Source organism: Perognathus longimembris, chromosome 1 (genome assembly GCF_023159225.1).
Source record: "Perognathus longimembris pacificus isolate PPM17 chromosome 1, ASM2315922v1, whole genome shotgun sequence".
Classification (NCBI taxonomy): domain Eukaryota; kingdom Metazoa; phylum Chordata; class Mammalia; order Rodentia; family Heteromyidae; genus Perognathus; species Perognathus longimembris.
The window spans coordinates 31,900,552-31,924,067 of record NC_063161.1 but is presented as its reverse complement, the minus strand read 5'-3'; the positions used below and the strand labels follow the sequence as shown (position 1 = coordinate 31,924,067).

The 23,516-nt window shown below is 36.0% G+C and overlaps 1 protein-coding gene across 10 annotated transcripts in view; it reads right to left on the bottom strand.

Moving 5' to 3' along the window:
* Positions 1-23,516, bottom strand: part of Osbpl8 (oxysterol binding protein like 8) — a 131,829-nt gene that overhangs the window by 48,826 nt on the left and 59,487 nt on the right. For 5 of the 10 annotated variants that reach the window (XM_048359190.1, XM_048359206.1, XM_048359197.1 and 2 more), the window contains one exon: positions 16,893-17,030. In XM_048359190.1, coding sequence (XP_048215147.1) covers positions 16,893-17,030 — 138 coding nt within the window. Of the gene's footprint in view, positions 1-2,463; positions 3,613-16,892; positions 17,031-23,516 lie in introns of those variants that run through there. The other 5 variants (XM_048359204.1, XM_048359210.1, XM_048359241.1 and 2 more) reach the window with 2 other exon arrangements.

Below are 23,516 nucleotides of genomic sequence, written 5' to 3'. Positions count from 1 at the left end.
GTATAGATGTGTATTGGAGCTAGGGAAGGGAAGGGTAATATCAAAAGCGAGGGACAAAGGACAAAAAGACAAACCAATGCCACACCAATACTTACAAAACTATATGGTGTAAACCAAATGTACAACTCATGGGGGGGAGAGGGAAATGGGGGAATGAGGGAGTGGTAACAAGCTGGATAAGAAGTGTACACCCTGCCTTATGAATGAAACTGCAACGCCTCTGTACATCACTTAGACAATAAAGAAATGAATAAATTAAAAAAGAGATAAAAATATTTTTCTGCAGGAAAATTAAGATGCAAATAGGATTGAGCTCAAAGTGGTAAGTAATACAGAGCTATCTTTAAATATCAATCCTGTAGATCTAAGCTTTCCAATTTTCAATGTCATATAAAAGCAGCTGATCTAAAATATTTTGCCTATGTAAAAATAAAATATTTCAGAAGAAATTAGGTATTTAAAAAATGTTTAACCTAGGTGTACAATGAAAAGCCACTGCTCTAAAGTATTAAATTTCATTCCCTTGCTTATTTGACAAAGTAAAGCAGACATTTAAAAAAGCTTTTTTTTTACCAAAGTGGTTGTGTTATGAAAAATATGGAATTATTCCTACAAATACGATTTTTTCTCCTTTTCACATTTTTAGGAAACAAAGAAAACATTTACTGTTTAATTAAAATGGAAGTACCAAAAGGACCTTAAATAGTTGTAGGGGCTTTTTGTTTGTTTTTTTGGTCAGTCCTGTGGCTTGAACTCAGAGCCTGGGCACTGTCCCTGAGCTTGTTTTGCTCAAGGCTAGCACTCTATCACTTGAGCCACAGCACCACTTCTGGCCTTTTCTGTTTATGTGGTAATGAGGAATCCAACCTAGGGCTTCATGCCTGCTGGCAAGCACTCTATCACTAAGCCACATTCCCAGCCCCCTTAAATAGTTTTGACAATCATATCTCCAATTATCTAGTTAAGTAAAATGACAATCATATTTCCAATTATCTAATTAAGTAAGTATCAAACTTTTGAAAAGTGAAGTTTTCTGGGTTGTTTTTTTTTTTTTTTAAAGCAAGGTCACTTGATTATTCTTTAATACTAAGCAGACATTGTGACAGGAAGGTCAGCAAATAGTATGAGATAGCAAGCTTGCTGGCTTAAAAATTAGTATCAAGAAGACACAAAAATACGGAATGAGACTATAGCTCATTGTGAAAACAAAAACAGTATTTAACAACATTTTTAAAAGCTCTAGATACTGTATTTTAAAAGGTACTTCTGAACAAAAACAGACACTAACACATCATTCGAAAAAAAGCATGGTAAGTATGCTATTCTAAGAAGTCTTAAGATGGATTACGAATGCTGTTTAAAGCTTATGCTACTTAAGCACTGTTCAGGACTATGGTCTCTAATTCTTTTAGAAAACAATGCTAGAACAGAAAATTAAATTAGTGAATTTATACCAATTTACTTAACTGTGTAGTTATCTTAGAAGAATGTAGGTACTAGTAACAGCCTAAAAATTCTCAAAGGGTTAAGAATAAAGCATAGTATGAAAATAGGAAATTTAATTCTAGTTTAACAAATGTAAGTACCAGAAAAAAAAAAACAAGTGATTAAAGCAAGCATCAATCCTATTCAGCATTTCTTTGCTCTGAGTATTAAAGAATATTTTAATTTCAAAAGAAATGTATCATCTTAAGAGTAGATATAACCTTAGGAGTAGATATTCCAAAATTTGAAAACATAAGATTATTTGTGTTTAAAAACACATATCTACATATTTGTTATAAATAAAGCTTTTCAAATAATAAAATTTACATCTATATCTCATCAACCAAGTACTTAATACATAAATCAGTTTTCAAATACCTAATTTTACTTAACAAATGATACCCTAAAATATCATAACATTTTCTCAGCAGTAATTGATCACATACAAATACATCAAACGACAAGAAGAAAGTATAGTATTTTGAAAATTATACTTAGGTAGAAAACTTCACTTTTGTCAAGACTTTAAAAAGAACAGTAATAAAGTAGTAAAATAAAAATTCATGCAATAAAAACCAATTATAGCTACTATTCTGTGGAAATGGCCAAATGTCAATATTAAATATCTGGGTTTCATTTATAAAAACCTGAGTACAATTTATTTATAGGATTCTATATATCACATTTGGAAAACTTATATTTTATCAAAAGATACTAATGTTTACTTCTTTCTAGTAAAATGTATGCTGTAAGCACTCAAGATACCTACTTTACTGGCATTAGTTCTCAAGTTTTAGCTAAAGAGATTGTAAAAGAAAATACAGAAAAGCTGATCCATATAGAAACTGCTATTAAAACCTAAGCTTTCACTTTAGAATTGTTTTGTTTATGTTAAATAGCTTTAAGATGTTAAAATGCCTGGTTTGATTAAATGAAAAGAATAAACTAAGACAAAAATACAAGATTAAACAAACAAACCTGGCAAGGAAGGAGAAAGTTCATTGTATCCCCCAAATGAAGCATTCCGGATTAGCTTTCGGCCATCAATTCGTGGAGGAAATAAGACAGGCGAAACCCCAGTAAATGAAGAAAATCTACGTTGTTGTGAGCTGTCTTCTTTCATGGTTTAGAGGGTCCATTTAATGTATATGCTCACTCAGAAGGCTAATTAGACCAGTATGGCAAAGACAGAGCTTTTCTCTCACATCCAAATGTAGCAAAACCCACCAGCACAAACAAAGGACACACACATTTGCCAGCAAAGGAGGACTAGAGACTGTCAAATCAGCAATAAACAGATACAGAAAAAGACTGACAGGAAAGGCATTAAGTCTTGCAGCTGATTTTTTTTTAATATAGTGATCAAAAGGTTATTCCACTAATGTTTTACCTTTTTATGGAACTAGTAACGGAGTAACGGGAGTAACGCCCTGCACTGAATTGCTGCTTTAGAAAAACAAAGAAGATCAATACTTAGCCATTCAGGATGAAGTAATAAAGTCACTTTCTCTTCTTTTTTCCAAGAGGCAGCCCTGTTTTTTTTTTTTTTTTAATCACATCTATTACATTTTCCTGGTATCTGGTCACAATTCCCTTCTCTTCTGACTGTTTTCTTTCCAGCTTTTACTTAATACAAAAATGGATCTCAACATAACACTTTTTATCTTGCCTGAAGCTTCTAGATTTATATCTAATCTGCGACTTGCCTGGGCCATTATTAAGAATTCATAAGGAAAGATATTCTTTCAAGTACAATTTTGATGGACTACTAGAGAAAAGCAGTGAATAAATGTGTTGTTTTATATCTAGCAGGTATATATGAGTCATTAAGACAGTGTTAATGCAAACCAATCAACACAGAAGATTAAAATAGCATTTTAATCATGCTATGCATTCTAATACATGTTCTTCTGAAAGATATGTTACTGCAATGCCTCTTCATTTTAAACTTTTCAAAATATCTAATCGACCAGTGACGTTTTTCTAGTCACTTAGCTCCTCTATTAAAATTTAAAGACAACTTTGTTATCTCAGAAACAAATAGAAACACTTTGTTTTAATATACCATGGTTAAAACTAAACTAAGAAACTAGTAAGATGATTAAATGTAATAGATAATTTCCTATTTTTTAAAAGATACACTATACTATTTCCTAGTATCCAATCTTCAAAATTGCAAAGAATTTTTATTCTTTTTAGCCTTTTTTTGTGTAAAAAACAAGGGTAAACCTTGTCCCCCTAAATTCAATTTGAAAAGCTCTAGTCAATTGTTCCTAGATTTATTTTTCTTATCATAGTTCTTACTTTCAACCTGAAAGTCAACCCATTCACTTAAACAACAATAAATTCAGTTATAATGTGGGGTGCCAGTGGCTCACATCTATAATCCTAGCGACTGAGGAGGCTGAGATCTGAGCAGAAATGTCCCTGAGATGCTTATCTCCAATAAACTATTCAGAAAAAGCTGGAAGTGGTGTTGTGGCTCAAGAGGTAGAGCACAAAGAGGCTCAGGGAGAGTTCCCAGGCTCTGAGTTCACGCCCAGGACTGGCAAAAAAATAAAATAAAATAAAAATTCAGTCATAACTTAATGAGGTGTTTTTTAAAAAAAATAGGTAGTAGGGTTTTTTTAAATAAGTAATTTCCTTTCCTCACTATGCATATTTCAAGGCTGAGTCTTATCATACACAACATCATTCCATATAAGCTAGAAAGGACACTTTCAAAAAACCACCTCAATTTCCTGTGCAATGTTTTTTTCTTAGGCAAATTCATTTCACATTTATAACAAAAAATAAGTTAATGGTTAATATCCTAAATATAACAGACTTGGTGCTTGGAGGATTTTTACTTTACTTTTTGGGTTTTTTTGTTTTGCCAGTCCTGGGGTTTGAACTCAGGGCCTGAGCACTGTCCCTGGCTTCTTTTTGCTCAAGGCTAGCACTCTACCACTTGAGCCACAGTGGCAGTTTCAGCTTTTTCTATATATGTGGTGCTGAGGAATCAAACCCAAGGCTTCATATATATGAGGCGAGATATTCCCAGCCACTGTTTTACTTTTTTTATTATCATAAAATGTAAGTTACCATTAACTATGAATAGATAAATAGACAGGGGCCAGTGGCTTATGTCTGTAATCCTAACTACTTGGGAGGCTGAGTTGAAGCCAAACCTAGGCAGAAAAGTCCATGATACTCCATCTCCAATTAATTAGAAAAACCCAGGCTGAAGGTGTCTCTCAAGTTACGCAAGCAATCTGAGCAAGCACAGGTCTTGAGATCAAGCCTAGGAGCCAGAAAAAAAAAGAGCAGAACAGAATATCAATTACAACTAATTTATTTAATGGTGCTTGCCTTTATTTTTCTTTTTAAATTTTCTTTTTAATTTTGTGCTATTACTGGGGCTTGAACTCAAAGTCTTGTGCTAAGGCTGTCACTCACCACTTAAGCCACACCTCCACTTCCAGCTTTTTGCTGGCTAATTGGAAATAAGAGTCTCACAGACTTTTCTGCCCAGCCTGGTTTCAAATCACAATCTTCAGATCTCAGCCTCTAGAACAGCAAAGATCAAAGGCCTGAGCCAATGCATTCAGATGGTGCTTGCCTTTCAAGACATAAAAAATGTAATACCATGAAGGTCCTAAGAAAAGGCTAAACAGGAAATGAATTTAAACTTGAGAGTTTAATTCTCAGTTCAATCTGAGCTGCATACAGTTAATCTACTTGTCGATTCAAGAAAGCTATGTCACAAACCAGTTGTGATGAAAATTGACAACTTCTAATTACTGTCAACACTGGCTGAAAATTAAAGAAAAGCCATTAATATTATATTATAAAAGAAAGTGCTTTATAACTTAGAATTACTAACCAACAAAACTAGCAATTACATATACGGTAAAGTAAAGCTATTTTAGACTCTAGAGGTCTCAAATTTTTGCTCCCCCATCATGTTTTTAAAGAATTCACTTGAGCAGCTCCTATTGCCTGGAACTCTTTTAAAACAGAATTAATCTTAACATCCAGGACCTCCATCATTGGACATGAATGAACTATTTTCCATGTATTTATAATATAACCAGCCATATACTATTTCTTTTTGTTGTGAGGAGAATTGAGAAAATGTTCACTTAAATAATTTCCAACAGGGCTCTGTCATAGCACTCCAGTTGAAAAAGGCTGTTTAAGGATATATCTATATCTATTTATCTATCTGCATATATATCTAACATAGTCATTAATTCATTCTACCAACGCATGGAATGTAAGATTAGGACACAACTTCTCTTCTTGCCATTGCATCATCTTTCTTTTTTTAAACACAAATTGCTTAAGTCAGCTTTGCCAACTACTTTTCTCACCTTGGATTTTCTATTTATTTGTTTGGTTTTATTTTTTTTTTTTGCCAGTCCTGGGGTTTGAACTCAGGGCCTGAGCACTGTCCCTGGCTTCTTTTTGCTCAAGGCTAGCATTCTGCCACTTGAGCCACAGCACCACTTCTGGCCGTTTTCTACGTGTGTGGTGCTTGGGAATCGAACCCAGGGCTTCATGTATACGAGACGAGCACTTTACCACTAGGCCATATTCCCAGCCCGGATTTTCTATATATTTATTTTATTATCAAAGTGAAGTACAGAAGGGTTACAGTCTCATCCATAATACAGTAAGTACATTTCTTATCCAACTTGTTACCTCCTCCCTCATTTTTCCCCTGCCTCCCCCTCCTCCTTTATCTCTCTACCCCATGAGTTATGCAGTTGGTTAACACCATAAGGTTTTGTAAGTATTGCTATTACATTGGTTTGTCTTTTTATCCTTTGTCTCTCGATTTTGGTGTTCTCTTTCCCTTTCCTAATGGGTATTAAATGGGTATTAAAATACAGGGTATTAAAATCAGTTACAGTGCTATCAGGGGTAAAGCCACATGAAGGGAATATGGAAAAAGAAGAAAAAAAAAGTCACGGTTTCACATGGCATGTTGAAAATAACTACAACAGTGTTATATATACACTGTTTTTATAACGAAGTTCATTTCCCTTAGGATCATCTTATGTGTTCATACTGGCATAGCTCTTAGGCTATTGTTATCTTCTAGGACTATTCTAGACTTGTACTAATTATTCCCTATGAGGAGAACCATAGAGTCCACGTTTCTTTGGGTCTGGCTCACTTCATTTAGTATGATTTTTTTTAAAATTTTTATTGTCAAACTGATATATACAGCACGATTTTTTCCAAGTCTTTCCATTTCCTTATGAATGGGGCAGTGTCATTCTTTCTGATAGAGGCATAGAATTCCATTGTGTATATGTACCACATTTTCTTGAACCACTCATTTACTGAGGGGCATCTGGGTTGGTTCCATATTTTAGCTATGACAAATTGTGCTGCAAACAGTTGTGCTGGTGGCTTGCTATTGTAATCTTTTGGGTAGATGCCCATAAGTGGGGCTGCTGGGTTATAGGGGAGCTCTAAATGTTTAGTCTTCTGAGGAACCTCCACACCACTTTCCATAGTTCACCTTGGATTTTCTGACTGTTTGTTGAAGTTCCCTCTTTTTTCCCATGCCTATAATTTTGGAAGCTAAGAATACTCTCAGTACAGAGAAGTGTCCTAACTTTTACCTATTCCTGAGAGGATATTGTGAACTGAAAAGCCGAAAATACTTTTCCTGACCATATCTCTACCAGGTGTACTCCTAAATCAGTCACAAAGACTTGTGACAGTCAACTTTATGAAATAAACAATTTAACAAGAGGAAAGATTTGGCTCATGGTCTAAGAGATTTTCAAGCCCCAGTCTGCTGGATTCATTGCTATGGGTTATAGGCCTGATCACTAATACTCAGCCAGAAGTGTAACTTTTAAAACAGATAGCAAGATCTCAGCCAAGATTATATGTATGGTCAGCCAGTCATAGGCAGCCAACTGATCAGACCATGTCAAACTAGGGCAAAAGCCTAGCTGTTAACTATAAATATTCACAAACCACAATGCAAAGCTGAGCTTTCTAAACCTCTTTTTGGTTCTAAGTGCTGCACTTGAATTATTCTTGCTCAAATACACTGTGAAATTTACCCAAAGTTTTCCTTTGAACATGATGTACTCTTTGAAAATAAGTATAAATTGTTTAGATATGTAGGGAGAATAAAATTATCAGGAAAACAGGGCAAGAAAATCCACATAGAAGGAGGAATGGGGGAGAAGGATAAACAGGGAACACTGATCAAAATGCATTGTATTCATAAACTGCTTTGCTGAATGACCAAAGAAAGGAAAAAAGAAAATGCACACAGAGGGGAGGGTTGTGGTTATGTGGGAATCACAAATCATAATAAGGAAGAGATAAAGAGACAAGGATCAGGAAATACATATGAGGATTTGTAAAATGCTAGCAATGATTCCTTTGTCATTCAAGAGTTCTCTATTTTCTTTTCCCTAAATTTCCTAAGTACAAATTAAAACCATGAAGACAAAGAATAAAATGACATCTTTGGTTTTTCTTTCTAATAAAAAATGACTGTAACACAGGCTAAGTAAATGCAATTTCATAGAAAAGATACTTGAAAATCCTGTATTTTCCAGGGGACATTTGTCCATCTGTCATGAACATTCTTCCTTCACCTAGAAAGAGATGACTACACTAAGATGTCCATGTTTCACTGTAAAATAAAATTGATATAAATTTCAAAGTCTCAAAGGAAACAGAAACAAAAATTCCACAAAGCTATTTGCATCTAGAAATTATGCAAATATTACTTGGTAAATTATGTTATTAACTTTGTTACATATTTATTAAAAATAGTCTGACTCTAAATTCCTCAAATGTTACAATAGCAGCACAGTCAAAATTCTTTTATAGTCATTTGTGCTGAGATTTTGATCTTCAAGGCAAAAGGGGGTTAAATCCCTTTAACATTATCTTAAGTTCAATATATATATTCTATGTATATAGAATATATACAATATATTGTATATATACATATATAGAATATATATTCTATGTATATAGAATATATATAAGACATATAGAATATATATATGACATTTTCAGGAGCCAAAACAACCTTTAGAATTCTTAGTACTCATCTTTTTGCTTGGGTTAAAAAAAGCAATTAAGGGGGTTTGGGAAGGATAAGGCAATCCTCTCATCTTTGTAGATGCTTTTGAAAAGAAGAATTCATAGCTTCTTGCTTTTCAATACTTGCCTCCTATTATTTTGTTTCCCTTGTGAGGCAATAAAAGAGTTAAATAATTTGTAACAAGAGCTATTTAAAAATGTATTACATGAGCTATTTAAAAATGCTTTACTTTAATTTGTCCTATATTATATTTTTTAGTATTTTATAGGTACTTCCGTAGCTCTATGAAGCAACTAGCCCAAAACAAAGAATTTCAACATAGAAAACACCTGTGTCTTATGAAACAACAAACTTCAGATATGTACTGTATTAAGGAATAAGAAACTCAGAAGAAAGTTCATAAATCTCTATATTATTTCTGCCAAAAATAGCCTATGACTGCAAACTAAGACATAACATGTAGGGTAAGATTTTTATAAAGATAGTGGGAAATTAATAGGAAAAATTTCAAGTTCTCTCTCATGCAAGATAGTGTTGACAAAATATAACACATATATTCAAGAAAATATATATAATATTTTTATTGTCAGAATTGCTCTGCAAAAGTCTTACCAAGAAAGGAGGAACTGCTTCGATTCATGGAAGAAGGTTACTTTCAGGTGTCCTTTAATCTGTGTGTCACTTAAATGAAGGTACTCTGAATTCACCATCTGAGACTATACCTACAATGTCCCTGTACCCCTGGGGAATTTGATATATCTTCACACTGCTAAACTGTTTCAAAGAAATCTCTTTGCAAGTTTTAAGTATGTACTATTAAGTTGTAAACATGTGCTCATTTCATTCTTACTGATGCCATATAAGGAATTTTGTGGGTTTAAGAGAATTTACTAAGGGAAAAGATAAACCCAGTATTAGCATGCTCTAACCTAACAAAACTGATATGCAGAGCAAAACTTTTCATTTTAAAATGATTCAACATTTCAAACATTTAAGCATTAGTTTGGACTGAGTATGTAATACAAACTTGAAATTCTAACTACTCAGGAAAGATCATGGTCCAAGGCCTTCCCAGGCCAAAGTACTAGACCTTACATGAAAAAGTAAAAAGCAAAATGACTGGGAAATATGGCTCAGGTGGATTCTACCACCTTGTTTAGAAAGTTCAAAGCCCTGAGTTGAGTCCCTAGTACCACCCAAAGAAAGGGAGGGAGGGAGGGAGGGAGGGAGGGAGGGAAGGAAGGAAGGAAGGAAGGAAGGAAGGAAGGAAGGAAGGAAGGAAGGAAGGAAGGAAGGAAGGAAGGAAGGAAGGAAGGAAGGAAGGAAGGAAGGAAGGAAGGAAGGAAGGAAGGAAGGAAGGAAGGAAGGAAGGAAGGAAGGGGTTGATATTAACTCATGTAAGTTTTAGCAAGGCATTATTCTATATTCTCTCATGAAGCACTGCAACAACAAAAGCAAGCAAAATAGCCGTTCACAGCCAGGAAGGAGACATTAGCTCAAGCACAGTATGAAGCTAAATAACAATTTAAACATAATCCATAGGGAACAGAGTTTCTACCCATGAGATGAGATATAATTTAGTCTCTAGACTCCTTTGGCACTCCTTTTAGTTAAAAGTGGAGGAGAAAAGGGAAAAAACAAGCTTCATTAATCTACATGTCTTTCTTGCTTGATAAACAATTCACATACATAAAACTCAAGGAAGCATAATACAAATCCTATCCTACTTAAGATTGTAATAGTAATTACATACAAACTATTAGGAAGTAAAAGTTAGCTTTTGGATAAGAAAGCAATCAAGAAAATATACAATTTTAAGGAATAATCTCTTTGCAATCATAATATGAACCTATAACAAAGTTTATCTTGTTATGTGTGGGTTTAATAAGGAGAATTGAACATCCTCTTAAAAAAAAAAAAAAGAAAAACCTTAAAGTGGCATATAGTACATTGCTAAAAACTTAAGAACTGTTTTTAAGCAATAATAATCTTCTAAATTTATTTAAGGTAATATGCATAAACAGAAAACGAGAGCGATGAGAATGGACAAAATTACTAATGGTAAGTAATCATTCATTTATTAAATATGTAATTTAAGGCAACTAACATTCTTTGTTGGTTGAGTTTGCAAATAAATCACACTGTAATAACAACACATGGACATGGGAATTTTGGAAATTAGGATAAGATTATCCATGTGAAAAAGTCTTATAAAGGAAAAAAGATTTAAACCGCAACTTCAGTAATGAGGAGGTTCAGAAGGAGAAAGACATTCCACAGTGGAAAAACAGAAAAATTAAAACCACAGTGAGGCTGGGAATATGGCCTAGTGGCAAGAGAGCTTGCCTCTTATACATGAAGCCCTGGTTCAATTCCCCAGTACCACATATATGGAAAATGGCCAGAAGTGGTGCTGTAACTCAAGAGGCAGAGTGCTACCCTTGAGCAAAAGGAAGCCAGGGACAGTGCTCAGGCCCTGAGTCCAAGCCCCAGGACTGGCAAAAAAAAAAAAAAAAAAAACACAGTGAAGAAGGCCATCAAGCTGGACCTATATAAGGAGAAATACAAAATGAAATTGTGTTGGTAGAGTAAATCAGACATACTAAGAGAGCCTTGACCACCAGATGAGGAAAACTGTCATTTGTATGCACTCAATTACTCATTTCCTTTTGCAAGTGCAAATGTTACTAAGATACACCTAGAGGGCTTTATCAACACTGTTACTCTAAGCCTTTCCCTAGAGGTTCTGAAGGGCAGCCTAGAATCTGTATCTAAGTAAAGTTCCCAAGTGGTTTCTCAGACACAGCCAGACTCAGGTGCCAGGGCTCTAGGAAACAGTAAACAGATGCTTTTTCCAATTGGAAGTAACATAAATACAGGCATCTAGCTAGTTTTTCTCTTTATTTGTGTTATTTCCCTTAGAGATCTACTACATAGGATCCATGTGTTCTTCAGCCACATATATCTACAAGAAACTTTACTCCATCATAACCTCAATATGCAACAATAACCTTTCTTTCTTCCTTTCTTTCTTTTTCTTTTCCTCCTGCTCATCTTCTCCTTCTTCGACTGGGTGCTATTATTCCAGGGTCTGAGCCTGGGTTCTTTTTTACTCAAAGACTAGTGCTCTACCACTGACTGTTCAGTGATTAACTGAAGAGCCTTGCAGACTTTTCTGCCCAGTCTAGCTCTGAATTTTCAGTTTTGTGATTCTCAGATCTCAGCCTTCTGAGTAGAAAGGATTACAGGTGTGAGCCACCAGCACCCACCAGTAACAATAAATTCTGCCTGGTTGTTTTGTTGAGAAAAATGAACCTAGACATGCACAGGTGGCTCATGCCTGTATCCCAAGCAATTCAGGAGGCTGAGATCTGAGATCACAATTCTAATCCAGCCATGGCTAGAAAGTTCATGAGACTTTTATCACCAGTTAAATACCAAAAAAAGTCGGAAGTGGAGTTACAGCTCAAGTGATAAGAGAAAAGCTCAGGGACAGTTATACGGCCTGAGTTCAAGCCCAGGACTGGCATCAAACAAACAACAAAAAACACCACACCCCCCTGCAAAATGAACCTATTATATACCAGAGGGGGGAAATATTCTTTCTACAATGAATAAAGAAGGCTGTAGTACTAAATAGTATAGATACAAAATGACAAAGATCTGACTAGAAAAGTGACAGTAAGAATAAAAGTGAAGAAACAAATCAGAGCCTTGACACTATAAAACTTCAATAAAGCATGAAAGCCAGGCACTGGTGGCTCACACCTGTAATCCTAGGTACTCAGGAGGCTGAGATCTGAGGATAGTAGTTCAAATCCAGCCCAGGCAGGAAAGTCCGTGAGATTCTTATTTCTAATTAACCACCAGAAAACTAGAAGTGGTGCAGCTCAAATGGCAGAGCACTAGCCTTGAGCTGAGGGGCTCAGGGAGAGTGTCCAGGCCGAGTTCAAGCACCTTGACCGACAAAAACAAAACAAAACATGAAACTAGAAGAAAATATGAGATACACAGATATAAAAAAAAAGCTACTAAAATATATTACTGAATGCAAACCTACAAAGTAATACAAAAAGCCAATTTTCAATTGGTCAAAAATATGAACTGACATTTCACAAAGGATACACAAATGACTATATGAAAAAGATGCTTGAAATGCAACATGATACTACTATACATCCACTAGAGTAACTAAAAACCATCAAGGATATATAGCAACTGGACTGTTCACATGCTGCTAAATGGAGTGTTCAAGTGGCACAAACACTTTGGAAAACAGTTTCTTCTACATTTACTTATATTACCTAGCAATCATATTCTTACATATTATCTAGAAAAAACATTTTAAAAAAATCTAAACAAGGGGCTGGGGATATGGCCTAGTGGCAAGAGTGCCTGCCTCATATACATGAGGCCCTGGGTTCGATTCCCCAGCACCACATATACAGAAAATGGCCAGAAGTGGCGCTGTGGCTCAAGTGGCAGAGTGCTAGCCTTGAGCAAAAAGAAGCCAGGGACAGTGCTCAGGCCATGAGTCCAAGCCCCAGGACTGGCCAAAAAAACAAAACAAAACAAAAAATCTAAACAAGTCATCGCACATGTAATGGAATTATACACAGGAGACAGAATTGAAGTTTGGAAATTTTGTGTCTGAAAAAATATAGAAAAACTGTAAACAAAAAATAAATTGACTAAAAGTAAAAATAACAAATTTACATCTCTGTTCACATTCTAGATCAATTCCACATTAACTCTGTAAACCCATACCAACCACTCAGTTTCCTCATTTGTAAAATGGGGAGAATCATTTATATCGACAAGGTTCTTATAAGAATCCTATAAGCTAATAATGCATATAACACTTAGAGATCTGAGGGGTTTAAAATGTTAGTTATTATTACCAATAAATTTGTGGTGGAAGGGATTTGAAGGAAGAGTACACTCACACTGTTGGTGCAAATGTTAAATAGTACAACTGGAAATCAAAATAGGATTTCCTCAAAAAATTAACAAAGACCTTCCTTATAAAAAATATTTTGAAGTAAACTTTTGGAACACTAGTCTTTCTACTCATAACTAGTGTTTCACCTAGTCATGAGTACTTGAAATATGGTAGGTTAGATACCAAGGAAGTTTTCTAGACATTTGTTTATAACCTGTAGTACCTGGATCTTCATAGCCTAGAATTAACAGGTCTATCATATTTCAAATAAACCTCTGACATCTGCAAACTGTAATGTTTAATTACAGTAGGTAAACAAGAGGGAGATACTTTGCTTTGTAACAGTTGCTTCAAATAAAAAATAAGGGCTGGGAATATGGCCTAGTGGCAAAAGTGCTTGCCTTGTATACATGAAGCCCTGGGTTCGATTCCTCAGCACCACATACATAGAAAATGGCCAGAAGTGGTGCTGTGGCTCAAGTGGCAGAGTGCTAGCCTTGAGCAAAAAGAAGTCAGGGACAGTGTGCTGGCCCTGAGTCCACACCCCAGGACTGGTAACAAAAACAAAACAAATAAACAAATAAAAAATAAGTTTCCATAATGCCATATACTTTAAAATGTTATTGTAGAAAACAATGAAAAAAAACATTTTTAAAAAAATCAAAATAACTTACTACATTTATTCGAAATACTTGAAACCAGAGTGTTTAATTTCAGGGTTATAGATTTTGGAATATACATACCTATGAAATAACTTGGATATAGCAACTAAGTCTAAAAACAAATTTATCTGGGTTTTGTATACACCTGTACACATAGCTTTAGTTAAATCTACATACATTGTTACTGTGCTCATGTTTTAACTATGACTGACACACAAAGGCAGGTATGGAGTTTTCCATTTCTGGTGTCAGTCAGCTTGAAATTTGTCAACTTCTAATTTTGCAGTAGTTTGGAATTAAGATTTTGGATAAGATATGGTCAACCTATATGCACCATTCAGTACTTACTTTACAAAATGTTACAAAAACTTGATCTCAAAGCATAATTCATTAAGTGATAACACATATAAACCTGACTAATCACACACTAGTATAATATGTCAAGGTCTAAATTTAACTAAAAAATAAATAATTAAGTATAAGAGCTAGCTTCCATTCCCTTATCCACAGGGGATGTATTCCAAGTCTCCCTGTGGATCCCTGAACCCACACACAGTACTGAACCATGGATGCATTATACTATGTTTTCATTTTTTACTATAAATACATAGCTAATAAAGTTTATACATTAGATAGTAAGGTTAACAACAGTAAAACAGAGCAATTATAACAATATACTGTTTTAAAAGTTACATAAGCATAGCTTATCTGTCTCCCTCCCTCCCTCCTCTTTTTCCTTCCCCTTCTCCTTCCTCCTTCCCTCTTCTCTCCCTTCTCTCCCTCTCCCTCTACTGCCCACAGTATAATAGGTATTTATTGTATCCCAAAGTGAGTATCACTCTGGCCAAAGGGATGATTCATGTTCTTGGTGGGACAGAGCAAAATGTTATTGAGATTTGATAATGCTACTAAGAATGGAGCACAAATTAAGTTATTTATTTCTAGAAACTTCTATTTAATTATTTCAAAACACAATTGACAGTGGGTAACTGAAACCATCAAAAATAAAAACACAGAGGAGGAACTACCTACATATATGAACTTTAAAAGTAAAGCAAACTCAGGTTCTCCATTTCAAAAGCAAAAGTTCTTCCACTGTAGCTCTCAGTAGTTTCACAAGATAATACAGAACATTTAATTAGGGGTTGGGGATATGGCCTAGTGGCAAGAGTGCTTGCCTCTTATACATGAAACCCGGGGTTCTATTCCCCAGCACCACATACACAGAAAATGGCCAGAAGTGGAGCTGTGGCTCAAGTGGCAGAGTGCTAGCCTTGAGCAAAAAGAAGCCAGGGACAGTACTCAGGCCCTGAGTCCAAGCCCCAGGACTGGGGAAAAAAAAAAAAAAAAGAACATTTAATTAAACTTGAGTTGAGTGGCAGAATTGACTACATAAAACTAAGCAATTCTGAATGGAAAAGTGTGATTCATTAATCTGTAGGTATCTGTAAGACAGTTTTTACAGAGTCTGTAAGGTAAAAAACCAATTTTATAGCTGGGAATATGGCTTAGTGGTAGAGTGCTTGCCTAGCATGCATGAAGCCCTATGTTCAAGTCCTCAGTACCACATAAACAGAAAAAGCTGGAAGTGGCACTGTGGCTCAAGTGGTAGAGCCTTGAGCAAAAGAAGCCAGGGATGGAACCCAGGCCCTGAGTTAAAGCCCCAGGACTGGCCAGAAAAACAAAAACAAAAAAACCAACCAGTTTCACAGTAGTTTTCATTGTGCTAACATTTTCACTGATGGTACAAAACTAATATTGGTCAAAACTGCTAGCACCTAAGCACAAATCAAGGCAAGGACCACCAAACCCTATTAGTAATCAGTGGATTACTTGTGTTCATGCACTCACATACCTGTTTCACGTACAAATGTTAATCACATACGTTTTGCACACATAGTTTTGACACACTGCAAGTCAACATTTGAAAGCTTTGCATAACTCAGTAAATAAATATTTTCCAAATGGCATATTTGAAAATCACATATGAATAGAGAGGCATTCAAAACTCAAGACCAAGGCTGGAGACAGTGATTCCTACCTGAATGTAAGAGGCTAAGGACCAGGAGAGGAGGGGAGGATCAGTTTCAGGCCAGCTCTAACAAAAAGCAACTATCCTCAAACTGCATGTGATGACACATACCTGTAAGCCCAACAACTACAGGAAGCTTAAAATGGGAAATTGTAGCTTAGGTAGGGAAATGTGATCATTCTAAAAAAATAAACGAAATAGAAAAGTTTTGGAGGCACGACTCAGTGGGGGACTGCCAGCCAGGGAAGCATGAAGCCCTAAATTGAAATGGTACAGTACTGTTAAAAGAAAAAATTAAAGACAGCCAAATGGATTTTAATTTAATAGAATACAGAAAAGTCCACTGATGTAGTTTCAGATTCTATATTGTAACCAATATTTTTTCAAGTATGACCAGCCAATCAAAGTAGTGAACTCCTAAGATTCCAACAGTAGGGAGAACAAAGCAGTAAAATTGCAAGTATCAGGCTACCTTGCACTATAGCACAAGATCATGTCTCAAAAAATTAAAAACCAAAACCAAAATATACCATAACAAAAAACAAGTTGTAACATAGTATCATAGAAGAACATTTGTAGTTATATATAAAAGCTATACAAGCCAGATTTTATTCAGACTTAAATCACATTTAGTAGAGAGAACATTGAGCATTCTGAACACAAAGAAGCAAAAAGCCGGAGACCACAACTTCTTACCCTGGCTGTGAGGACTTGCAGGACTAAGCGATGGCTGGTGTAAATCCTTAGTTGGTGTTGAGTATGATTCTTTCCCTTGGCGCTGACTCATCTTTCCTGGTGTCAAAACTTGAGATTCGTCACTGTTTGCTAAGATAGCTCAAAGAAAGAGAGGTAAAATAATTAGTACTAAGGTTGAAGATTTATAGGACTTAACAATATGGAATCAAATTATGACTCAGATGTTCATATGGTTATATATATATTTCTAATTCACTACTTCTATAAATTCACAATCATGTTTATGTTGGTTTTCTACAAATCCAAGAGAAACTGACAGTCTGAGTTAAATATGCAAATAACACACATTATAAAAATAAAAATACATGCCCAACTGATAATGAGCTGCACCCTGATATTTTCTGTGCGCCCCTCATTCTTTATATTTGCCAGTAGAATGAACGATAGGCAAAGGACAAAGGCATTTCAAAGGAGAAAAACAAATGGTCAAAAAAGCATATGAAACAATATTCAGTTTTACTGGTAACATGAAAATTATTAGCAGTATAAAATAATATTTTCCATTTACCAAAATTTCTATTCTTAAGACTTAAGTAGTCAGTATATAAAAAAAGGTAAGATTCTGGGGCTGGGGATATGGCCTAGTGGCAAGAGTGCCTGCCTCATATACATGAGGCCCTGGGTTCGATTCCCCAGCACCACATATACAGAAAATGGCCAGAAGGGGCGCTGTGGCTCAAGTGGCAGAGTGCTAGCCTTGAGCAAGAAGAAGCCAGGGACAGTGCTCAGGCCCTGAGTCCAGTCCCCAGGACTGGCAAAAAAAAAAAAAAAGGTAAGATTCTAAGTTATTAGATTCAAAAGTCTATTTGTTAAACCTTTCTATCACAATAATCAATTTAAACGGCACTTTGAAACTGCTCCTCACCCTTTTTACATATGCTGCTAATTCAGGGAAACAATGAAAATAGATTTTAGGTGAGAAAGAAAGATGGGAAAATAAAAACACTCAGTAAAGGAACAAAAGAAGATTGTGCCCAAGGGTCTAAGAATCTCTACTCTTTGACTTTATTTCTGTGTTTTCAGGCAGTTTAAGTTCAACTTAAGGAAGAATGAGGCCAGGTGCTAGTGGCTTATGCTTGTAATCCTACTCATAAGGCTGAAATCTGAGGATTACAGTAGGAAGCCACCTCAAGCAAGAAAGTCCATGAGATTCTTATCTCCAATAAAACATCAAAAAAGTGAAGTGGAGCTGTGGGTCATGTGTTAGAGTACTAGTTTTGAGCAACAAAGCTCAGGAACAGCATCTAGGCCCTGAGTTCAAGCTCCAGAACTGGCACCTCCCCCTGCCAAAAAACAGTGACCTGGTCTTTCTCTAGTTTTGATTTTTCACATTCACATTTTTGTCACAACCACTTTTTGATCAGTTTGCTTTATTATGTCTTTTGTGTTAAAGTTTTCAATATTTGAGCTCCTTATATTTTAAAATAAAAACGCAAAACCTTCCACGTAATATTTAAAAGTATAAAAATTTACAGCACCAAGTCAAAAAAAATCTATAGCCTGAAAATTTCTAAATTTGTATAGCTCCTAAACTAAAACTTACATAGTCAATTTCAAGCCTTACAATCATGTCTTTCAGTTAACAGAAATCTCAAGTTTTCCTAAACCTAGTTCTGGCTTCTGATTAGCTTCTAAGGTCTTCCTCTCCTCTTTGCAGGTTAATGGCATCACCACTCTTTTTTTTTTTCCCTCCATTTTCTCAAGCCAAAAACCTAAGGTGTGGCCTTTGATTTTTCTTTCTCTAACATCTTACATCCAATTATCTATTAAATCTTCAGACTGAACTTTAAAATTGCTCTGGAATCCCACTACTACTCTGAATCAAGTCAACACTTCTATAGGCCAACAGTACAAGACGTCACCTTGCTTCTTTACTGTCCAGAGTCCATTTTCCACACAAAAGCTCAATCCTTTCAGATGGCAAGTCAGATTTTATCATGCAGAAACAGCCTCAACAGTTTCCATTATACTTATAATCAAATTCATGACCTAAATGTCTACCACCTACTTATCTTTCAAACCTCATTCTCCATCTTTCTCCAGTCACTAACTTGGTTCTTCTTGCAAGAATAGCCTTCTTGGTCTCAGGGCCTTTATATTTCTTGTTCTAGCTCCTCTCATTTGCTGTCTGTGCTCAAGTGTCATCTCTTCAGAAAAGCTATCTGGTTTCTTCATAGTGGTCTTTGGTAAGTAAGTTCTTATTTTGCTGTGGCACAAATGATCAATTTTATGGTTACTGCTCACCTTAGCTATGCTCTTAACACACCTAATAGTAAATGGTAGGGCTGGGAATATGGCCTAGTGACAAGAGTGTTTGCCTCATATACATGAAGTTCTGGGTTCAATTCCTCAGCACCACATATATGGAAAACGACCAGAAGTGGCACTGTGGCTCTAGTTGGCAGAGTGTTATGTTAGCCTTGAGTAAAAAGAAGCCAGGGACAGTGCTCAGGCCATGAGTTCAAGGCCCAGGACTGGCAAAAAGAACAGTAAATGGTATACACGGTAGGTATGATATCACTAAAATCTTACTGATTATGGTCTGCTTCCTCCACTAGACCTTAAATTCCTTGAGAGTAAGTTTTGTCTGCCTTATTTTCCTTTGTATTTCCAGTTCCTGGTATGTTTCCTGGCATACTAAAGGTACTGCATCCTGGCACACTAAAAATATTCAATGATTCTTAGTCAAAGAGTCAATTAATTTGCTTTGTATCTTTAGAAACCTTTATTATCATAAAGTATGTAGGGTTTACTCAGTTATTAAATCAGATTCATTTGATTCCTAAAAAAATTACTAAGGTTGGGAGCCACACATTTGGTGGCTCATGCCTATAATCCTAGCTATTCAGGAGGCTGAAATATGAGATCATGGCTCAAAACCAGCCTTGGCTGGAAAGTCCATGAGATTCTTATCTCAAATTAATCACCAAAAAGCCAGAAGGGGAGCTGTGGCTCAAGGTCTAGAGTACTAGTCTTGAAGGGAAGGGGTAGGGGGAGAAACAACCTCAGGAACAGTACCCAGGCCCTGAGTTCAAGCCCCAGGTATGACACAAAAACAAACCCAACAACAACAACAAAAACCCTGAGATTTAAAATGCAAAAAATTAAACTGACCTAAAGAACATACCAGAGAGCTCTCAGAAACAGACTGACAAATGTAGAGACTTGTAATAAAGGTAGGCTAAAGAAAGACGACTCAATTACTGGCACTGGGACACCTGGGGTATCATTCTGGAAAAACTGACAGATCTCTGCCTCATACCACAGGCAAAGAATACTTCTATGAAAAATAAAAGGAACAAATGTCTAGAGAAAACCTGAAAGCTTTTATAAGATAAGAGCAAATTAGGATAGGCAATAATTCCTTTTAAAAGAATTAACAAAGCACTAGCCAAAAATCCAAAACAAACTCACTACATGAAAATTATGATTTAATGATCCAAGAAAACTATAAAAGCACTAAACAGTAAAATACATATAGTACCAAACCATCCTTATAAAATCAATAACCAAGGAAAACTTAGGGCTACAAATTAATTTTAAAACAACAATAAAAAAAACTGTTAATAAAAGAGTGAAGAAAAAAACCCTCTGGGGACAGACGTGAAGAAAAAGGACAGGAGAAGTAGATAAACAAATGTTATTTATAAGACCCAAGTTCTTAGCTTGAGTTATAGGTTTAATACATGTCCAGAATTTGATTACAGACTATTGTTTGTGAATGTTTCATATATATTATGTGCATAACACTATCATACAGAACATTTAAAGCTAACTTAAAATGTTACAAGAAAAAAAATAGTGGAATTAAAGTATACCTAAGAATTCAATCAGTAAGAGACAGATATCTATGTTTTGAATGAGTTCATCATATAAACAAAGCAACAGTTCTGAAAGAAAATTTGGTTCTATTTAATTCTTTGTAATCGTGTGTGTGTGTGTGTGTGTGTGTGCGTGTGTGTGTGTGTGTGTATGTGTAAGTATATAGCCAAGGCTGACACCGTGGACTCAAATTCATGGTCTTTCTGCTTCTGGCTCCCCGATTACTAATATTATAAGGGTTCATCACCACATCGACTCTTAAGCCATGTTAAACCAATGTAGTAAGTGCAAGATATTGAGACAATCCTCCCTTCTCCCCAATCCTGGGGCCTGGACTCACGGCCTTGAGCACTGTCCCTGGCTTCTTTTGCTCAAGGCTAGCACTCTACCTCTTGAGCCACAGTGCCACTTCTGGCCTTTTCTGTTTATCTGGTGCTGAGGAATTGAACCCAGGGCTTCATACATGCTAGGCAAGCTCTCTACTACTAGGCCACCTTCTCAGCCCATATGTAAGATACTGATAACCCTGAAGTGACAGAGCACATAGAAACAGCAATGCATAGAACATACCTCTGAAAAATAGAAAAGTTATATTTCTATTTGTTTTCTATCACCCCATTCACAACCACTAATAACTACAAAAGAGATTCTGTATAATATAAAAGTCCCTAGGTGCTTACACCTGTAATCCTAGCTACTTAAGAGGCTGAGGCCTGAGAACTGTGGTTAGAAGACAGCCTGGGCAGAAAAAAAGTCCTGAGAGTCTTATCTCCAATTAACCATCAAAAACTCAGATATGCTGTGGCTCAAGTGCTAGAGCGCTAGACTTGAGGGAGAAAAAAAATTAAAAAGCTCAGGGACAGTGCTAAGGCACCAGGACCAGCATACCAAACAAATAAAAAAAACAAAGCAAAAATTAAAAAAACCTACAATGCATTCTGTTTTCCTCATAATAGTGGAGCACCTGAAGCTTGGTAAGGGCAGTGACTTTGTTCAATCTATATATGCTGGCCACATCAATACTTGTGACTGAATAGATATTTGGCAAATTAATCAGTATAGTTTCTGACAGTTGGCTTGCGTACTAAAGATAATGTTATAGTGCCCTCTGCTGGTTCTACTACTTGTAGTGCATGTAATCTACTTAGCTAGTCAGGTTACTTTACTTGTCTTAGAAGTAACCCAAAGTGATTCATAGTACTGGAGAATACAAATCTATAATCTTCTTTACTTTCTGAATTCAATTTATCAATATAAAAATGGATAATTAAGGGGCTGGGGATATGGCCTAGTGGCAAGAGAGCTTGCCTCGTATACATGAGGCCCTGGGTTCGAGTCCCCAGCACCACATATACAGAAAACGGCCAGAAGTGGCGCTGTGGCTCAAGTGGCAGAGTGCTAGCCTTGAGCAAAAGGAAGCCAGGGACAGTGCTCAGGCCCTGAGTCCAAGGCCCAGGACTGGCCAAAAAAAAAAAAAAAAAAAAGGATAATTAAAAATTCAAATTCTGTGTCTTCCCCTTGTAGAACCTAAGATGTAATAATCTTATAAGTTTAAGTTCAGAGTCATAAGTATGTAAAATCTAAGAGAATGCATTCTTTTCTTCTACTTTAAAATTTTCTACTGCTGGGAACATGGCCTAGTGGCAAAAGTGCTACTAGTGCCTCGTATACATGGATCCCTAGGTTTGATTCCTCAGCACCACATATATAAAAAAAGGCCAGAAATAGCACTGGAGCTCACATTGGGAAAGTGCTAGCCTTGAGCAAAAAGAAGCAAGGGACAGTGCTCAAGGCCTGAGTTCAAGCCCCAGGACTGGCAAAATAATAATAGTTAAAAATAAATAAAATTTTCTACTATGCTGACACTTCTGGTTGTACAACAGTCTATTTTAAATGCTGTGAATTGTTGCAATTGAAAAAAATTTTTAATTTGAACATTATCTTCTTTTAGAGAAAAATTACCTATGCAGCTTAAATGATATAAGGGGGAAATTGCAACTAATTTAGGTGACAAGATTTTAGGATAGAAAAGCCTTTGCCATTATTTTACCTAGTCTCTTTTCTTTGAAGGCCAAAGAAAGGAGCCCACAACTTAAAAATGGCTTGCAACAGTAGATAACTACTGCGAGATGAACAGTAAAATTTCCTAAGTCAATATTATTTCTTACACTGCAATTAAACAGTTAAACTCTTTAATTTATGATGTATCATCTTTTATTTTGTTATGCTTGAATTCAGCAAACTAGTAGTACCATTTTTTAGTAAGAATAGGAAGAAGAGCTGGATGTTGGTGTCTTATACACATAATCCTAGCTACTCAGGAAACTAAGGTCTGAGGATTGTGTTTCAAAGCCAGCTGGGGCACAAAAGTCTGTGAGACTCTTAGCTCCAATTAACCACCAGAAAACCAGAAGTGGAGCTGTGGCTCAAAGTACAGAGTCTTGGGCAAAATAGTTCAGTGACAGTGCTCAGGCCCTGAATTCAAGCCTCATGACCAACCAAAATAAACCCAAAAAACCAAAAACAAAGAATATAGAAAGAAGGTACAGGGCTGGCAATGGGGCTTAGCAGTAGAGAGCTTGCCTAGCATGCATGAAGCCCTGGTTCAATTCCTCAGAACCACATAAACAGAAAAAGCCAGAAGTGGTGCTCTGGCTTAAGAGGTAGAGTGCTAGCCTTGAGCAAAAAGAAGCCAGGGACAATGCTCAGGCCCTGAGTCCCAAGCCCCAGGACTGCCCCCCC